Below are 15,175 nucleotides of genomic sequence, written 5' to 3' on the forward strand. Positions count from 1 at the left end.
CATAATGTGCCACTAGTATCAGTGCCATCTCCCCTCATAATGTGCCACTAGTATCAGTGCCATCTCCCCTCATAATGTGCCACTAGTATCAGTGCCATCTCCCCTCATAATGTGCCACTAGTATCAGTGCCATCTCCCCTCATAATGTGCCACTAGTATCAGTGCCATCTCCCCTCATAATGTGCCACTAGTATCAGTGCCATCTCCCCTCATAATGTGCCACTAGTATCAGTGCCATCTCCCCTCATAATGTGCCACTAGTATCAGTGCCATCTCCCCTCATAATGTGCCACTAGTATCAGTGCCATCTCCCCTCATAATGTGCCACTAGTATCATAGTAACATAGTAACATAGTACATAAGGCCGAAAAAAGACATTTGTCCATCCAGTTCGGCCTGTTATCCTGCAAGTTGATCCAGAGGAAGGCAAAAAACCCTGTGAGGTAGAAGCCAATTTTCTCTACTTTAGGGGAATAAAAAATTTCTTCCCGACTCCAATCAGAATAACTCCCTGGATCAACGACCCCTCTCTAGTAGCTATAGCCTGTAATATTATTACACTCCAGAAACACATCCAGGCCCCTCTTGAATTCCTTTATTGTACTCACCATCACCACCTCCTCAGGCAGAGAGTTCCATAGTCTCACTGCTCTTACCGTAAAGAATCCTCTTCTATGTTTGTGTACAAACCTTCTTTCCTCCAGACGCAGAGGATGTCCCCTCGTCACAGTCACAGTCCTGGGGATAAATAGATGATGGGATAGATCTCTGTACTGACCCCTGATATATTTATACATATTAATTAGATCTCCCCTCAGTCGTCTTTTTTCTAAAGTGAATAACCCTAATTTTGATAATCTTTCAGGGTACTGTAGTTGCCCCATTCCAGTTATTACTTTAGTTGCCCTCCTCTGAACCCTCTCTAGCTCTGCTATGTCTGCCTTGTTTACAGGAGCCCAGAACTGTACACAGTACTCCATGTGTGGTGCCATCTCCCCTCATAATGTGCCACTAGTATCAGTGCCATCTCCCCTCATAATGTGCCACTAGTATCATAGTGCCATCTCCCCTCATAATGTGCCAGTAGTATCATAGTGCCATCTCCCCTCATAATGTGCCAGTAGTATCATAGTGCCATCTCCCCTCATAATGTGCCACTAGTATCAGTGCCATCTCCCCTCATAATGTGCCACTAGTATCAGTGCCATCTCCCCTCATAATGTGCCACTAGTATCAGTGCCATCTCCCCTCATAATGTGCCACTAGTATCAGTGCCATCTCCCCTCATAATGTGCCACTAGTATCAGTGCCATCTCCCCTCATAATGTGCCACTAGTATCAGTGCCATCTCCCCTCATAATGTGCCACTAGTATCAGTGCCATCTCCCCTCATAATGTGCCACTAGTATCAGTGCCATCTCCCCTCATAATGTGCCACTAGTATCAGTGCCATCTCCCCTTCGCCAATGTTCCAGTAACGGATAAAAAAAAATAAAAAAAAAACACTTTTACTTAGCTCCGCTGCGATGCAGGCCTTTTCTGGCCTGTGTCCCGCGCTGTACGGCTCAGGCGGCGCAATGACGTCATCGCGCCGCCTGCACCGGCCTCTGATAGGCTGCGGGCCTTGTGCCGGCAGCCTATCAGAGGAACAGGGAAAGGAAACGCCTCTCCCTCCCCTGTCGCAGCAGCGAAGCGCTCAGCTTTTAGAGTGCCCTGCCGCCGCCACCACCAGTCTGGGCACCACCGGGATTCGTCGGATTCGTATCCGGTAAATTACGTCGGGATTCGAGTCCACGAATCCAGCAAGATTAGCGGGATTCGTGGATTCGATGAATCCCCCGTCCCATCTCTATCCAATACAGTGGCCTCATAAAAAAAAAAAAAATACAATTTGTCCTGCTAAATCGAAGTTTATTGCCTGGGCAAGACGCTAAATACAAATAATAAATAACTATGTGAACTACAGCTCCCACTTCAAGGCAAATACCCCCCACAAACACGGACGGGTTACACCAAATGGTTCCCTGAACATTACACTAGACCAGTGCACCCTTGGTGTGTCAGGACTAAAAAAAACTTGTGTGCCCTCCTGTATCCACACCCCCAGGTTAAATGTGTGTGTGTGTGTGTGTGTGGGGGGGGGGAGATCAGAAAATTAACAATATGCAGAGGGTCTGAGGAGACCAAGTAAACACATTAGGAGGGTAAACGGTGCCTGAAACCAACGCAGCCCTCTTTGATAAAGGCAGGGTTCAGTGTAGGTAGCCCATTTATTACCCAGACACTGGCACGGAAAGGCCTCCCTAAAAGTGTCCCTGTTTGTACAGTCCCTGCATTAACACAAGTTGTCGCTCGCTAAACAGTATAACTTGTAATTTATCCATTTAAATTAGGGGTGCACCGAAATTTCGGCAGCCGAAAATATCGGCCGAAAATGCACCTAATCCACTTCGGCCGATATTGTTACATATCGGCCGAAAATATGGGGTGTGGGATTTGTCACCCACCATTTGCGGGCGGGCGCCGGGCGGGCGGTTTACTTTGTCACTGCATCTTAATTTTACCTTACAATCGTGAGGCTCCAGTAACTAACAACTCTGCAGGCAGAGCGGAGGGCGGCGTAACGTCACTTACTCACGTGACGCGCCTGCTCCGCCTCCTTCATTCATAAAGTGGGCGGAGCAGGTGCGTCACGTGCGTAAGTGACGTTACGCCGCCCTCCGCTCTGCCTGCAGAGTTGTTAGTTACTGGAGCCTCACGATTGTAAGGTAAAATAAAGATGCTGTGAGCAGCAGGGCCGGGGCTGTTATGGGTAGGGGGATCGGTCTATGGCACTGCTATGGGGAGGGGGGATCTGTGCACTGCTATGGGGAGGGGGGATCTGTGCACTGTTATGGGGAGGGGGGATGTGTGCACTGTTATGGGGAGGGGGGATCTGTGCACTGTTATGGGGAGGGGGGATCTGTGCACTGTTATGGGGAGGGGGGATCTGTGCACTGTTATGGGGAGGGGGGATCTGTGCACTGTTATGGGGAAAGGGATCTGTGCACTGTTATGGGGAAAGGGATCTGTGCACTGTTATGGGGAAAGGGATCTGTGCACTGTTATGGGGAAAGGGATCTGTGCACTGTTATGCCCATAACAGTGCACATATCCCCCCCTCCATAACAGAGCCACCCACAGATCCCCCTCTCCATAACAGCGCCACCCACAGATCCCCCTCTCCATAACAGCGCCACCCACAGATCCCCCTCTCCATAACAGCGCCACCCACAGATCGCCCTCTCCATAACAGCGCCACCCACAGATCGCCCTCTCCATAACAGCGCCACCCACAGATCCCCCTCTCCATAACAGCGCCACCCACAGATCCCCCTCTCCATAGCGCCACCCACAGATCCCCCTTTCCATAGCGCCACCCACAGATCCCCCTCTCCATAACAGCGCCACCCACAGATCCCCCTCTCCATAACAGCGCCACCCACAGATGAATTTCATTCATGAAAAAGAATTATTAATAAAATCATTAAAAAAAAAGTATTTTAAAAGTATTTGGGCAAAAAGGCAGTTTCGGTTTCGGTTTTCGGTCAAGGGCATCCTGAATTTTCGGTTTCGGTTTCGGACCAGAATTTTCATTTCGGTGCACCCCTAATTTAAATTCCTGCTCATTCTGGACTTTGAAGTCAAGGAGACAATCCTATCAGTGATTGACAGCTATATGTGTATACACAGTCATAGAGGGAAGGCTGTTGATCACTGATAGGACCGCCTCCTTGACTTTAAAGCACAGAGTAAGCAGGGATATAAATGAATAAATTACAACTTGGGGTCCATTCACACGTCCGTAGTGTATTGCGGATCCGCAATACACCCGGCCGGCACCCCCATAGAAATGCCTATTGTCCGCAATTGCAGACAAGAATAGGACATGTTCTATTTTTTTTTTTTCTGGGGCCGTGCTCTGGAAATGCGTATGCGGACAGCACACTGTGTGCTGTCCGCATCCATTCCTGCCCCATAGAGAATGAATGGGTCCGCACCCGTTCCGGATAATTGTGGAACGGGTGCAGACGTGTGAATGGACCCTTATACTGAATCTTTATCAGAAAACCATGTATCAATCTACTCGGCTCCTACATGCTGCCTGCAGCTCAAACACCATGCCCAACATGACAGGTTCTCTTTAAACCAGACCTTTATCCCTTACAGCTGCATTAACTATGTACAGCCGCTGCATGATGCGGCACTTCAGCCTCAGACTTTTTCTTCTAGAACTTTCTTGCCTTGTAGGTGCTTGAAATGTGGTGAAGTCTTGAATTTTTGTAACGTTCCATCTTTTCTCCTCAGGTACTGGGCACTCTCTTCGTCTATGTTCTGTTTATGATTGAGGAGTTCCGCAAGGAACCAGTGGAAAACATGGATGACGTCATTTACTACGTGAATGGCACTTATCGCCTGCTGGAGTTCCTCGTGGCTCTTTGTGTGGTGGCATATGGGGTCTCAGAGACTGTGTTTGGAGAGTGGACCGTAATGGGTTCCATGATAATCTTTATTCACTCATACTATAATGTCTGGCTGCGGGCACAGCTTGGATGGAAGAGTTTTCTTTTACGCAGGGATGCCGTGAATAAGATCAAGTCATTACCCATTGCCACCTGTGAACAGCTGGAGCAGCACAATGACATCTGTTCCATATGTTACCAGGTTAGTACACTGATTGTAGACTGCTGTAATCTGTTGGGAGCTCGTGGAACTTTGCTGACGCATGTGACCACATGCGTCAGTGGGGAAAATAAGTATTACAGTGGGGAAAATAAGTATTTTATATACTGGCGACTTTTGAAAGTTTTCCCACCTACAAAGAATGGAGAGGTCTGTCGTTTTTAGCGTAGGTACACTTCAACTGTGGGAGACAGAATCTAAAAAAAAAATCCAGGAGGAGGTGAAGGTGGAAGGAACCAGCAAATAGGAAGTCTCTGTCTTTGCTTCTGTAGCATTGAAGGCTACACTGTGTCAGGGTTGGCCCTCAAGAAAGGGCATCTTGTCCATGAATGTTCCTAATTGAAGTGCAATAGGGAAGAAAAGTCTATGGGCCACATTATCCATTGCTACTTTTTCAACGGCACTTGCGCAAATATATCTGCGCAAGTGTCGTTTCTCAGCTGGCCTCGCTACTTTCCCAAAAAGGGGGTGAGGGGGGGATGGGGTCAGCGGCCCCACCACATTTGTTATCTTCTACCCTGTAGAAATCTGTTCAGGCGCACAATTTCTGATGAGGCGTGAGATCCGTCGTGCACATGACTGCCCCTTGAGGAATGAGACACATTGTAGATTTGATCAGCTCCATTTTGAATCCTTAATATTTTATCAATCTGTTCAGAAGCTTTAGGATTATTATTGTTCTGTAAGATCAGTTCGTTCCTTTGAACTGGAATTATGGCTCCTAACTGTAGAAGTTTTGTTCCGTCTTGCAGAGTAGTACAGATTGTTTCCAATGATACGGTATGGATCAGAATTTTTTTGTGGAGGAGTCAACTCAACTCAAATTCTATTCTGTAGCCTCCTCTTATAATCTGCAGTACCCATGGACCACAGGACCAAGCAGAAAAAAGACAGTCTTCCCTACTTTGGCATCATTGTTTTTTTAAATCAGGAATCCTCTACTCTTACTACCCCCCTTTGTCTGCAATTGTTACATGGGCTTACGGAAAAAAACGGGGTCTATGTTTTTTCCTCTGGAAAACCCTTTTTCTTATCTGCCGCCTTCTCTAACTCCGCTGTGGCATCTGCCATAAATGCTGTGGCCATTTTTAAAAGGGATAAAGACTCCTCTCTCCAGATGTCTTCATTCTTGGGTATGACTAGTTGGTTCAGCCATAAAAACATTGATCTGGCCACTGATGTTGCAGCAACTTTAATAAAGAGTGTATCTGCATTTTATCCATGGGATCTTTCAGTTGGCACATGTCTTGTAAGAGAATAGTTGTTTTCTTAATTACTTTTGCTACGGGCACGTCAACCTTAGGCACTTCCTCCAAGAGTTTGGTATCTTCAGAATTAAATTGTAAACAATTTTTAAACTCGCTGGGTATTTACCGGAAACTCATTCCTCTTTGCCCTGAGACCCATGCATCTCTTTTATAGACCTGGTTTGTGGTACCTCTTTGAAATCTTCGATTCATGATCTTTCTAATTGCTGTCAACAGAGAATTTATATAATCTGAGAAGTAATATTTTATTTCCTCTTCTATAGAAGTAGGCAGATGAATTTCGTCCTCTTTTTCCAATTCTTCTTCAGAAAAATAGCTTCCCTCTGAAGAGTTGACTTGGGGAGCAATAGCAGACATGGAAGGCTGGACTTCTTCCCAGATCATAAGCCTCAGGTCTGGTAGGAATGAGGGTTGTTTATCCGTAACCACTTTCACAATACAATCAGGACAGAGTGGTTTCTTCTAGACATCCTGCAGACGTTTGGAGCAAGTAGCGCATTTTATCCCCTTCTTTTTTGCCTTTGCATGAACTTTTTGCCAAAGGTATAAAAAATAAAACCCCAAACAATTTTTAGCAGATTTAACCGTAACAGTAGGGACGCCAGAGAACATGTATTGTGACCACACTTACTTGAGTCCATGAGGCTCTGGGGAAGCAATCTCTGTACTTCGAGTACTGGGCTTCCATAGCTACAGGCAAGACTAAAACCCTGTCTGCTGTCCTATAATCTGTTTTACCTGCCCAATCCTGTTATCAGTAAGCTCCTCCTTCTCTTCAGCTGGGAACTCGATCCTCCTGGAGAGTTCCTCAGGCAGGAAGCATATCAGCGAACTCCTCAACTCCATCATTCCTCGTGCCGAAAGCCTCCTCCAGTTCCTAGCGTCTGAATTGGAAGAGACAACAGATGCCCTGGAGTGTCGCTATTCCGGAACCCCCACCATCTTTGGAGTACTAGAGGACGCTATGGCGCTGTATACAGGGTTACCGAATCCCAAAACCTAACTTAGGGATGCGGCTCTCTTTTTATCCCAACCTTGAGACACGGGTCCCCGCAGTGAAACATGAACTTTCATGCAGCTGCCAACTACAGGTAACTGCAGGGTCTAAAAAAGGCAAATGACTTTCTCCGTAGGAGTAGGAAGAACACTTGTGGGAGGCATCTGTTTTCCTTTTCCTACAAAGAAGTGTAGCACTGTGGTGCTGTCATGGAGGACGCCCTCGAAAGAGGATGTATTAAAAAGGGAACCAGTCTGTAGAGCAGATGCATTACCCTATTCTGCTTTTAACATTTGCAGGTAGAATTTGAAGAATAGTGTCTTCAGCATGTTCCTGAAACAGTCTTGTGGAAATCCCTGCACGCAGGGATGAGGAGGAGGAAATGTCCCTGCTGTGTGACAGCCATATGCAGAAACAAAATGGGATCTAAGGAGAAGATAGAGTGGAGTAGGGTTGAATTGGGTATCGAAGTCTCGATACTTTGATACCCAGTTCTATTCAATACCGGAATTACCTATTTTTGAACACTAAATTGCGCTATTGCGCAGCTTAGTATCAGTTCTTATCAGAGAACATGAAGTTTCCCTTGCCAAAGTGACGAGGCTGACCACCAATGAAAGAACTGAGGGGGAATCAGCAGAGCCTGTGGGAGCCCAAGTTACCCCGCACAGCTTGACTATCCCCAGTTCTTGCAGTGTACCCCGGAACCTCAGCCTCTCCTGCTGTCCCCCTGCACCCTAGTTGGAAGGAGAAAGCTGGCAGTACGGGAGAAGAGTGTTCCTGAGCACCAAGCAGATACTGTGTCGGGATGCCAAGTTTTTCCTCTACCACCTGTGCCAAGAGGAGCTGGAACTGGACTGTGGTATGGATGGAACGGACGAGGTGTCCACCACATCCCTGTGGTGGCCCAATAAATGTATTTCTTCTCCAGGAGTCCATGTGTCTCCTCCTAATCCATCTCACGGTCAGGCTGGGAGGAGAATGTTCCCAAATTGGGCAACCCTTCTAGGTGTGTATAGAGATATAGAGAGAGATTGATATTATTTATATATATATATATATATATATATATATATATATATATATATATATATATATCTCAGAGAATAATTTACTTCAGATATTGGAAACAGTTTCCATTTATAATAGTGCCCGAAAGCACAACTCCCAACATACCTAAACACCCTCCCCACACTTCAGCATTGACCGACCATTTGAGGGTTAACCAATATTGCTCAGCCATTGGTTCCAGAGCTTTTCACATTTTTGAGGACAACCCAGCTTCAAGAAAACCATTTTCTCATATGTCAGCATCGTGTTTCCTTTATTTTGGAACTCTTCCAATCCTGGGGAACATGCTTGGATCTAATGTAATGCTATAAGTTTCCTGGCTACATATAATAGCCGTCCCACTGCTATCCTATCTGTCTCATCCACTCCAATTTCTGTCATGAGAAATAACGTTATGTAGCTGACTGACATTAGCGATGTGCTAATGTTAGCAGTACATAACAGTATGTTTTATAACTCCCTGCCTGCCGCCGTTCTCTTAAAATAAAGACTTTTAAAATATGCTAATGAGTCTCTAGGTGCTACTGGGGCATCATTGCTTCAGCCCCTAGAGGCTCGGTCTTTGCACCCTTTGGCACGCCCAGGTCCCTTGATTGACTTTCGAGTTCTCCTCAGTGTCCCGTAAATCCCGCGCCTGCGCTGTCTTGTTTAGTATTCGGCGCAGTAAGTGAAGAACGCACACCTGCTGCCGTCTTCCTTTCTTCGGTGCAGGCGCAATGAAGAAGCCGGCAGCAGGAGTGCGTCCTTCACTCATTGAGCCGAATACTAAACGGGACAGTGCAGGCGTGGGATTTACGTGACGATGAGGAGAACTTGACAGTCAATCAACGGGACCTGTACGTGCCAAAGGGTGCGTAGACCGAGCCTCATAGGTGCTGAAGTAATGCCCTAATAGCACCTAGAGACTCATTAGCATATTTTAAAAGTCTTTATTTTAAAAGCACGGCGGCAGGCAGGGAGTTATAAAGCATACTGTTATGTACTGCTAACATTAGCACATCGCTGAGGTCAGTCAGCTACATAACGTTATTTCTCATGACAGAAACCCTTTGAGAAGGTTTTTTGAATTAACTCCAGTACACCCGTCCAGAAACTATCCAGGCTTGATCACTGCCATAGCATGTGTAATAAATCTGGTTCCATCTGACGTCTTGAACATTTTGCATCCGTTCTGATGCCAATGCGATGTAAAAACACTGGCTTTTTGTAAACCCTATGTATTATAAATAGTTGCGACCACTTCCCACTTTCACTCAATGACACTTTTGGTGTGGCCTCTAGAATGTCATCCCATTGTTCTTTCGGTATCTCGCCCACATCTTCTCCCACCCTCTCATTCGGGATAATGGATGTGCCTCCAGAAATTTATCTAAAAGCATTTGATAAATTATGGATATTAGTCCCCTTTTATCACCCCTCCCTACCATTAACTGTAAGGAGGTATCCCTATGTATCATATCACTATTGTTTTTAAACGTTTTGTTAAATGCACATCTTATTTGCAAGTATTGATAGAAGCTGTTCCTTGGTAGATTATAGGTCTTCTGTAGGTTGGTGAATGTTCTAAGCACCCCCTTGTGTAGCAGGTCGCTCAATCTAGTCACTCCTTTGATCTGCTAATGTCGAAAGCCCTTTAAAGGGAGCAATTCAGGAAGCATGTGGTTGTTCCATAAGGGAGTAAACTCTGCGACTCCAGTAACTCCTCTCAATTGTTTGGATTTCTCCAATGCTTTCCTCATCAGCCGAACAAGAGGAGAACGTTTATCCACTAGCGGTATTCCCGACCCTTCTAAAACCCATAGGAGCTCCCTTCCACTCATTTTATGACAGTTTTTGGCCAGTCATGTCCATGTTACCCAGATCTGTCCAACTCTTAAAGTGCTGACATTGTGCCGCCAAGTAATATATCCAGGGATTGGGCAATGTCAGACCACCCGCTGCTTTTGCACGCTGTACGATATCAAATTTAATTCTAGAGTGACCTCTTCTCCATACCAACTCCCTGAAAATGGAGTTGGATTTTCTGGAACCTATCTAGTGATATCCAGACTGGGGCATTGTGTAGTACATATAATAGTTGAGGCATCATGATCATTTTTAGAAGGTTAACTCTCCACACCACTGACAGGAATAATTTACACCATGTCCTGGACTTGAGTCTAAACGTAGCAAGCATTGGTGTTAGATTCTGCTCCTCAAAGTCCTCAAGACGAGGTGAACTGTTTATCCCCAAATATTTAATAGTTTTAACACAAGGAATATTGTTCTCTATAGCAGTTGTCAAGGAGATCTGACCATCCAGAAACATAAGTACTAACTTTGCCAGTTTATAGTGAAACCAGACAGCTCCCCGAATCGGCCAATCAGCGACATGGTCTCCAAAAAAAGATGTGGACGTATCCCCCAAAAACAGCAGAGTGTCACATAGCTACTTTGTTATAGACTGATCCCTATTGGAAGCCCTTTATCGCCGGGGACCTACGTACTGCTGCTGCAAGTGGTTCAATCGCTATTGCAAACAATAAGGGGGACAGTGGACACCCCTGACGGGTCCCTCTAGCTAGCCTAAAGAATGAAGATACCACCCAATTTGCTCTAATGCGTGCTCTTGGATCTGAGTACAGTGTTTGCACCCACTTAATAAAACGCTGACCAAAGCCCATTGCGCGTAGTGTACACCACAAACATCCCCATTCCACACTATGGAATGCCTTAGTGGCGTCAAGTGATAAGAATGCCCTATTTCCCCCATTGTCCGCCCCAAACTGTAGACTGGTGAAGACTCTACGTATGTTGATAGCCAAGGATTTTTGGGGCATAAATCCCGTCTGATCTCAGTGGATTATGGACAATATCACTTTGGATAGTCTCAACGCAAGAGTCTTGGCCAGTATCTTAACGTCCGCTGCAAGCAGCGAAATAGGCCTATATGAGTCCGGTAGTTTGGGATCCTTCCCCGGCTTAGGTATCACCACGATGAGTGCTTCCTGTATTGATTCAGGGAGAGGGCCCACCTCTAGGGAGTGCTGGAAAACCTTCAACTCCAGGAAGCAACACTCCGCAAAACTTTTTATATACCTCAATCGGAAGACCGTCTGTACCTGGGGCCTTTTCATTTGCCATGGCATTCGATGCTGTATCTAATTCTTCCAGGCTTAATGGGGTGTCTAACATTTCCCTATCTTCCCTTGATAATTTGGGTAGATCAATCCTGTCCAGAAATTCCACAATCTCTGACTCTGCGCAGGAGGTCTTAGATGTATATAAAGAGGAATAAAAGTTCTCCAAAATCTCCCCTGTACTGTTCTGTCCTTGAGGATTCACTAGTTCAGTAATGCAGGATGACCCCTGCTGGGCCTTGGGGAGCTTAACAAGATAGTAAAGCAACTCCTCCAACGGATCTTCTCATCTTCAGGTGCCTGCGTCCCTTGTCTTTAGTTGGTTCTTGTGTAGATCTAGCCATTTCAGTGCCTCCTCTGGATCGTCGAGGAATTGCGTGGTCCCCATGGCCGCCACCCACAATTTCGCCAGGAACATCATGGAGTATGGAATTTGAAGAAGCCGCAATCTCCTTTTGATATCCAGGAAACGCGCCCTTTTTTTCTGGACTTCAGTGGAATAGTCCGGAAAGAATAAAATCTGTACTCCATTAATAACTAAATCTGGATGATCTTGTGCTTGTCTCAATATAGTGTCCTGGTCTTTGTAATGAAGTATTTTAGCTAGAATCGGACCTGGTGGTGACCCTGGGTGGAGCGGTCTCGTGGGCTCCCTGTGCGCCCGTTCCACAGCATAAAGAGACGACAGGCCCTTGTCTTGGAACTTTTGCGATATCCACTTCTCAATATAATTAGTAGTGTTTACTCCTTCCGCTTTTTCAGGGACACCCACAATTCTGATGTTGTTGCGCCGCGACCTATTCTCCAGGTCGTCTGTTTTGGCAAATAGAGCAGCAATATCACGAGCAGTCGTATTGGCCACGATATTGAGAGGGACGGTTTCGTCTACAGAGTCTGTTTCTTCTCAGAGGAAACATGTCCTTTCCTGGCTGCCCGTGTTTGCTTACGAGGCGTTGTACGTGCCCGGGCCCCATCATCTCTGCTTTCTTCTCCTGAAGATCTCTCCCCTTCATCTGACGAGAAATCCGCCACCATCTCGTCTCTGTGCCTCTCCTTTCCCTCATCAGAAGCGCGGGCATATTTGCTGAGCCGCGCAGCTATATCGCGCCTCGGCCGGTCTTGAGGGTCCTCCCCTTTCTTCCTCACCGGCGCCATGTTGTGGCTCTTATCTCCCGTTCCGTTCTGGATGCCGATGTGGCCTTCCTGGGCATTATTCTTTGCTCCAGAGAACTCCTTACTATTGTCCCACAGGTCTCACCCCTCTCTTGTTGCTCCAGGATGCAAACTACAGGTACCGTGTATAGGTTTGTCAGGATACTAGAAGGAGCACTTTACATGTGCGTCTCACACCTTGCCGCATCAGGCCACGCCATTTTTAGGGAGTGTAACCTTTTCATTCTGGATTAAAAGTGCTTGTGTGTGAAATGTAAGAATTTCATCCATTTCAAAATGTAAAGGCAATCTTATTCCTAAAGAACCTCTCACTTTGTTTTCTCTTTGCAGGACATGAATTCAGCTGTCATCACCCCTTGCAGTCATTTTTTCCATGCTGGATGCCTTAAAAAGTGGTTGTACGTACAGGAAACTTGTCCTTTATGTCACTGCCAGTTAAAATCTCTTTCTCAGCAAGGAGGGGCAGAGTCTGGAACTATTGTCAACCCTGTACCTGATGCCAGCGTACCCAATCCACAACCCGAAAACATCTCTACGGGAGTAGAAGGCAACGTGGTCCCTGCAGAAAGACATCCTGAGCAGGGCAGTGCAGAGTCTGGGCAGAATAGAGACCCCAAGTCCACAGAACCTACAGAGACAAATCCAGAACCGATACAGGACAGTCTCCATAAAGACACGGGGGGGCTTGATAGTATAGAGGAGCCTGGGAGCCTTTTGGGTGCTGTGCAGGCCGAGGACTTAAGAGAGGAGTGTTTTTCCCAAGCCAGTGAGGTTTGTAGGGGGATCTGATGTTCTCTTCTGCCTGCTGGAACGTGTCATTTCCAAGCCAAATCCTATCCTTGCCACATGCAGCATTCTGCATTTCCCAGAGAGGACGTGAGGACTTTAGCACTGACACTCATCAAAGCGTATGCAAAGTTTTTCCCATGTGCAGAATTTTTTTTTTAATTTTTTTTTTTTTTTTGTAATGTTTCAATATCAAAAGAAGATCAGTAAAGCTAACAGAATAATCTCTTCTCACTGCTGCCAGCCACTGCCAATGGACAGAGTACTGCTAATGCTGGTGGGTGCTTTCTATGGTGGGGGAATTACATTTTTTTTATTTTTATTCTTTTTTCATTATTCAAAAAATTTGGGAATATAACTTTTCCCACTCGGAAGAATTTCAGGCCATCAGAGTTTACACAGACGATAACAAATCTCATTCTTTTGCTTTTTGAGAAATGCCTAAAAGCATGGGGAAAGATTGACTCTGTTGGTGTGAAAAAAAGGGAGGCTGCACGCTTGCATGCTCACTTGCTCGCACTCAAAATATACACAATCTGGCAAAATTATAAAAAAAAACTAAAATTGGGGGCGTCACTGGAATTTTAAATGATGGACCCTGAAAATGTTTTTTTTTTTTTTTTAAGTTGGTATTGCATTGCAGTTCTGCATTGCCCTTATATGAAGTATAATTGGAGCTCAAGTGATCATGTGACTATGGGATGAGCTCCACTGCACAGAAAGGGGCGCGCAAAATCCTGTTTCTGCAGTCTTCTATTTATGAAAAACAGTGTTAATGGCGATATTTGCACTTTTGGAAATGAGTACATACCTCTAGTGTACGATCAAATACAGCAAATGCCATAGTTAGGTATCGGTAGATGATATATATTTTTTGCTTTTGTTTTTAAGTTTGTTTTTTTTCCCTTCATTTGCCCTGGCCAAAAATGTTATGTTGATTTTTACATTTGATTATGGCTTTAGATGGAAGAAAAAAAAATGCTGAAAAAAACCCTTTTTTATGTGAATTTTGATATAAAATAAAAACAGAGAAACCATTAATTTATACTAGTATACATCGGCTGTAAAGAGATTGAGTTGTCAATCTCACTGATGTGACTTTATTTTAGAGAAGTGTTTCATTTGCTCTTTTTTTTAGTGGTACATTTGGATGTAGACTGACAGACATAGCTGAATGTCTTAATAAATTATATTTAAACATGGCACAGTGCTGGGGCATTGTGTATGGTCTCTTGTCTGTACATTGGAGTTTCCGGTATTCACCCACCCAGATGTTTTATGAAATCAGTTGACTAATTTGCCCTTCTTTTCCTCTCTCCATGCCCCTTTAATGGGTGGTCCATGCTTTTTGCTCTGGGCCAGTCCGAGGTCTCTCCCTTCTCATCTTGCTCCCATCTCCCCCTTAGGCCTCATGCACACGACCGTTCCGTTTTTTGCGGTCCGCAAAAAATGGAAGCCACCCGTGTTCCTTCCGCAATTTGCGGAACGGAACGGGCGGACCATTGTAGAAATGCCTATTCTTGTCCCAAAACAGACAAGAATAGGACGTGCTATATATTTTTTTTTTTTTGGGCGGTGCCACGGATGCGGACAACACATGGAGTGCTGTCCGCATCTTTTGTGGCCCCATTGAAGTGAATGGGTCCACATCCGAGCCGCACCAGAACTGTCGTGTGCATGAGGCCTTAGGCCTAGTTCACACGAACATATGGCTTTTATAGTTTTTTGCGGTCTGTTTTTCACGGATCCGTTCCGTTTTTGAGTTCCATTGTGTTTCTGTTTCCGTTCTGTTTTTCAGTATGGCATATACAGTATACAGTAAATACATAGAAAAAATTGGGCTGGGCATAACATTTTCAATAGATGGTTCCGCAAAAACGGAACGGATACGGAAGACCACGGATGCATTTCCGTATGTGTTCCGTTTTTTTTGCGGACCCATTGACTTGAATGGAGCCACGGAACGTGATTTGCGGGCAATAATAGAACATGTCCTATCTTTCAACGGAAACGGAATGCTTACGGAACACATTCCGTTT

At 45.4% G+C, this 15,175-nt stretch overlaps 1 protein-coding gene across 1 annotated transcript in view; it reads left to right on the plus strand.

Moving 5' to 3' along the window:
• The window catches only part of RNF145 (ring finger protein 145), a 50,288-nt gene extending 35,942 nt beyond the window's left edge, over positions 1-14,346 (plus strand). The window contains exons 10-11 of the mRNA XM_040439849.1: positions 4,348-4,704; positions 12,681-14,346. Coding sequence (XP_040295783.1) covers positions 4,348-4,704; positions 12,681-13,139 — 816 coding nt within the window. The 3' untranslated portion in view covers positions 13,140-14,346. The remainder of the gene's footprint in view (positions 1-4,347; positions 4,705-12,680) is intronic.
• The last annotated feature ends 829 nt before the right edge of the window (positions 14,347-15,175 follow it).

The sequence above is a fragment of the Bufo bufo genome, chromosome 1 (assembly GCF_905171765.1).
Source record: "Bufo bufo chromosome 1, aBufBuf1.1, whole genome shotgun sequence".
NCBI classification, from domain to species: domain Eukaryota; kingdom Metazoa; phylum Chordata; class Amphibia; order Anura; family Bufonidae; genus Bufo; species Bufo bufo.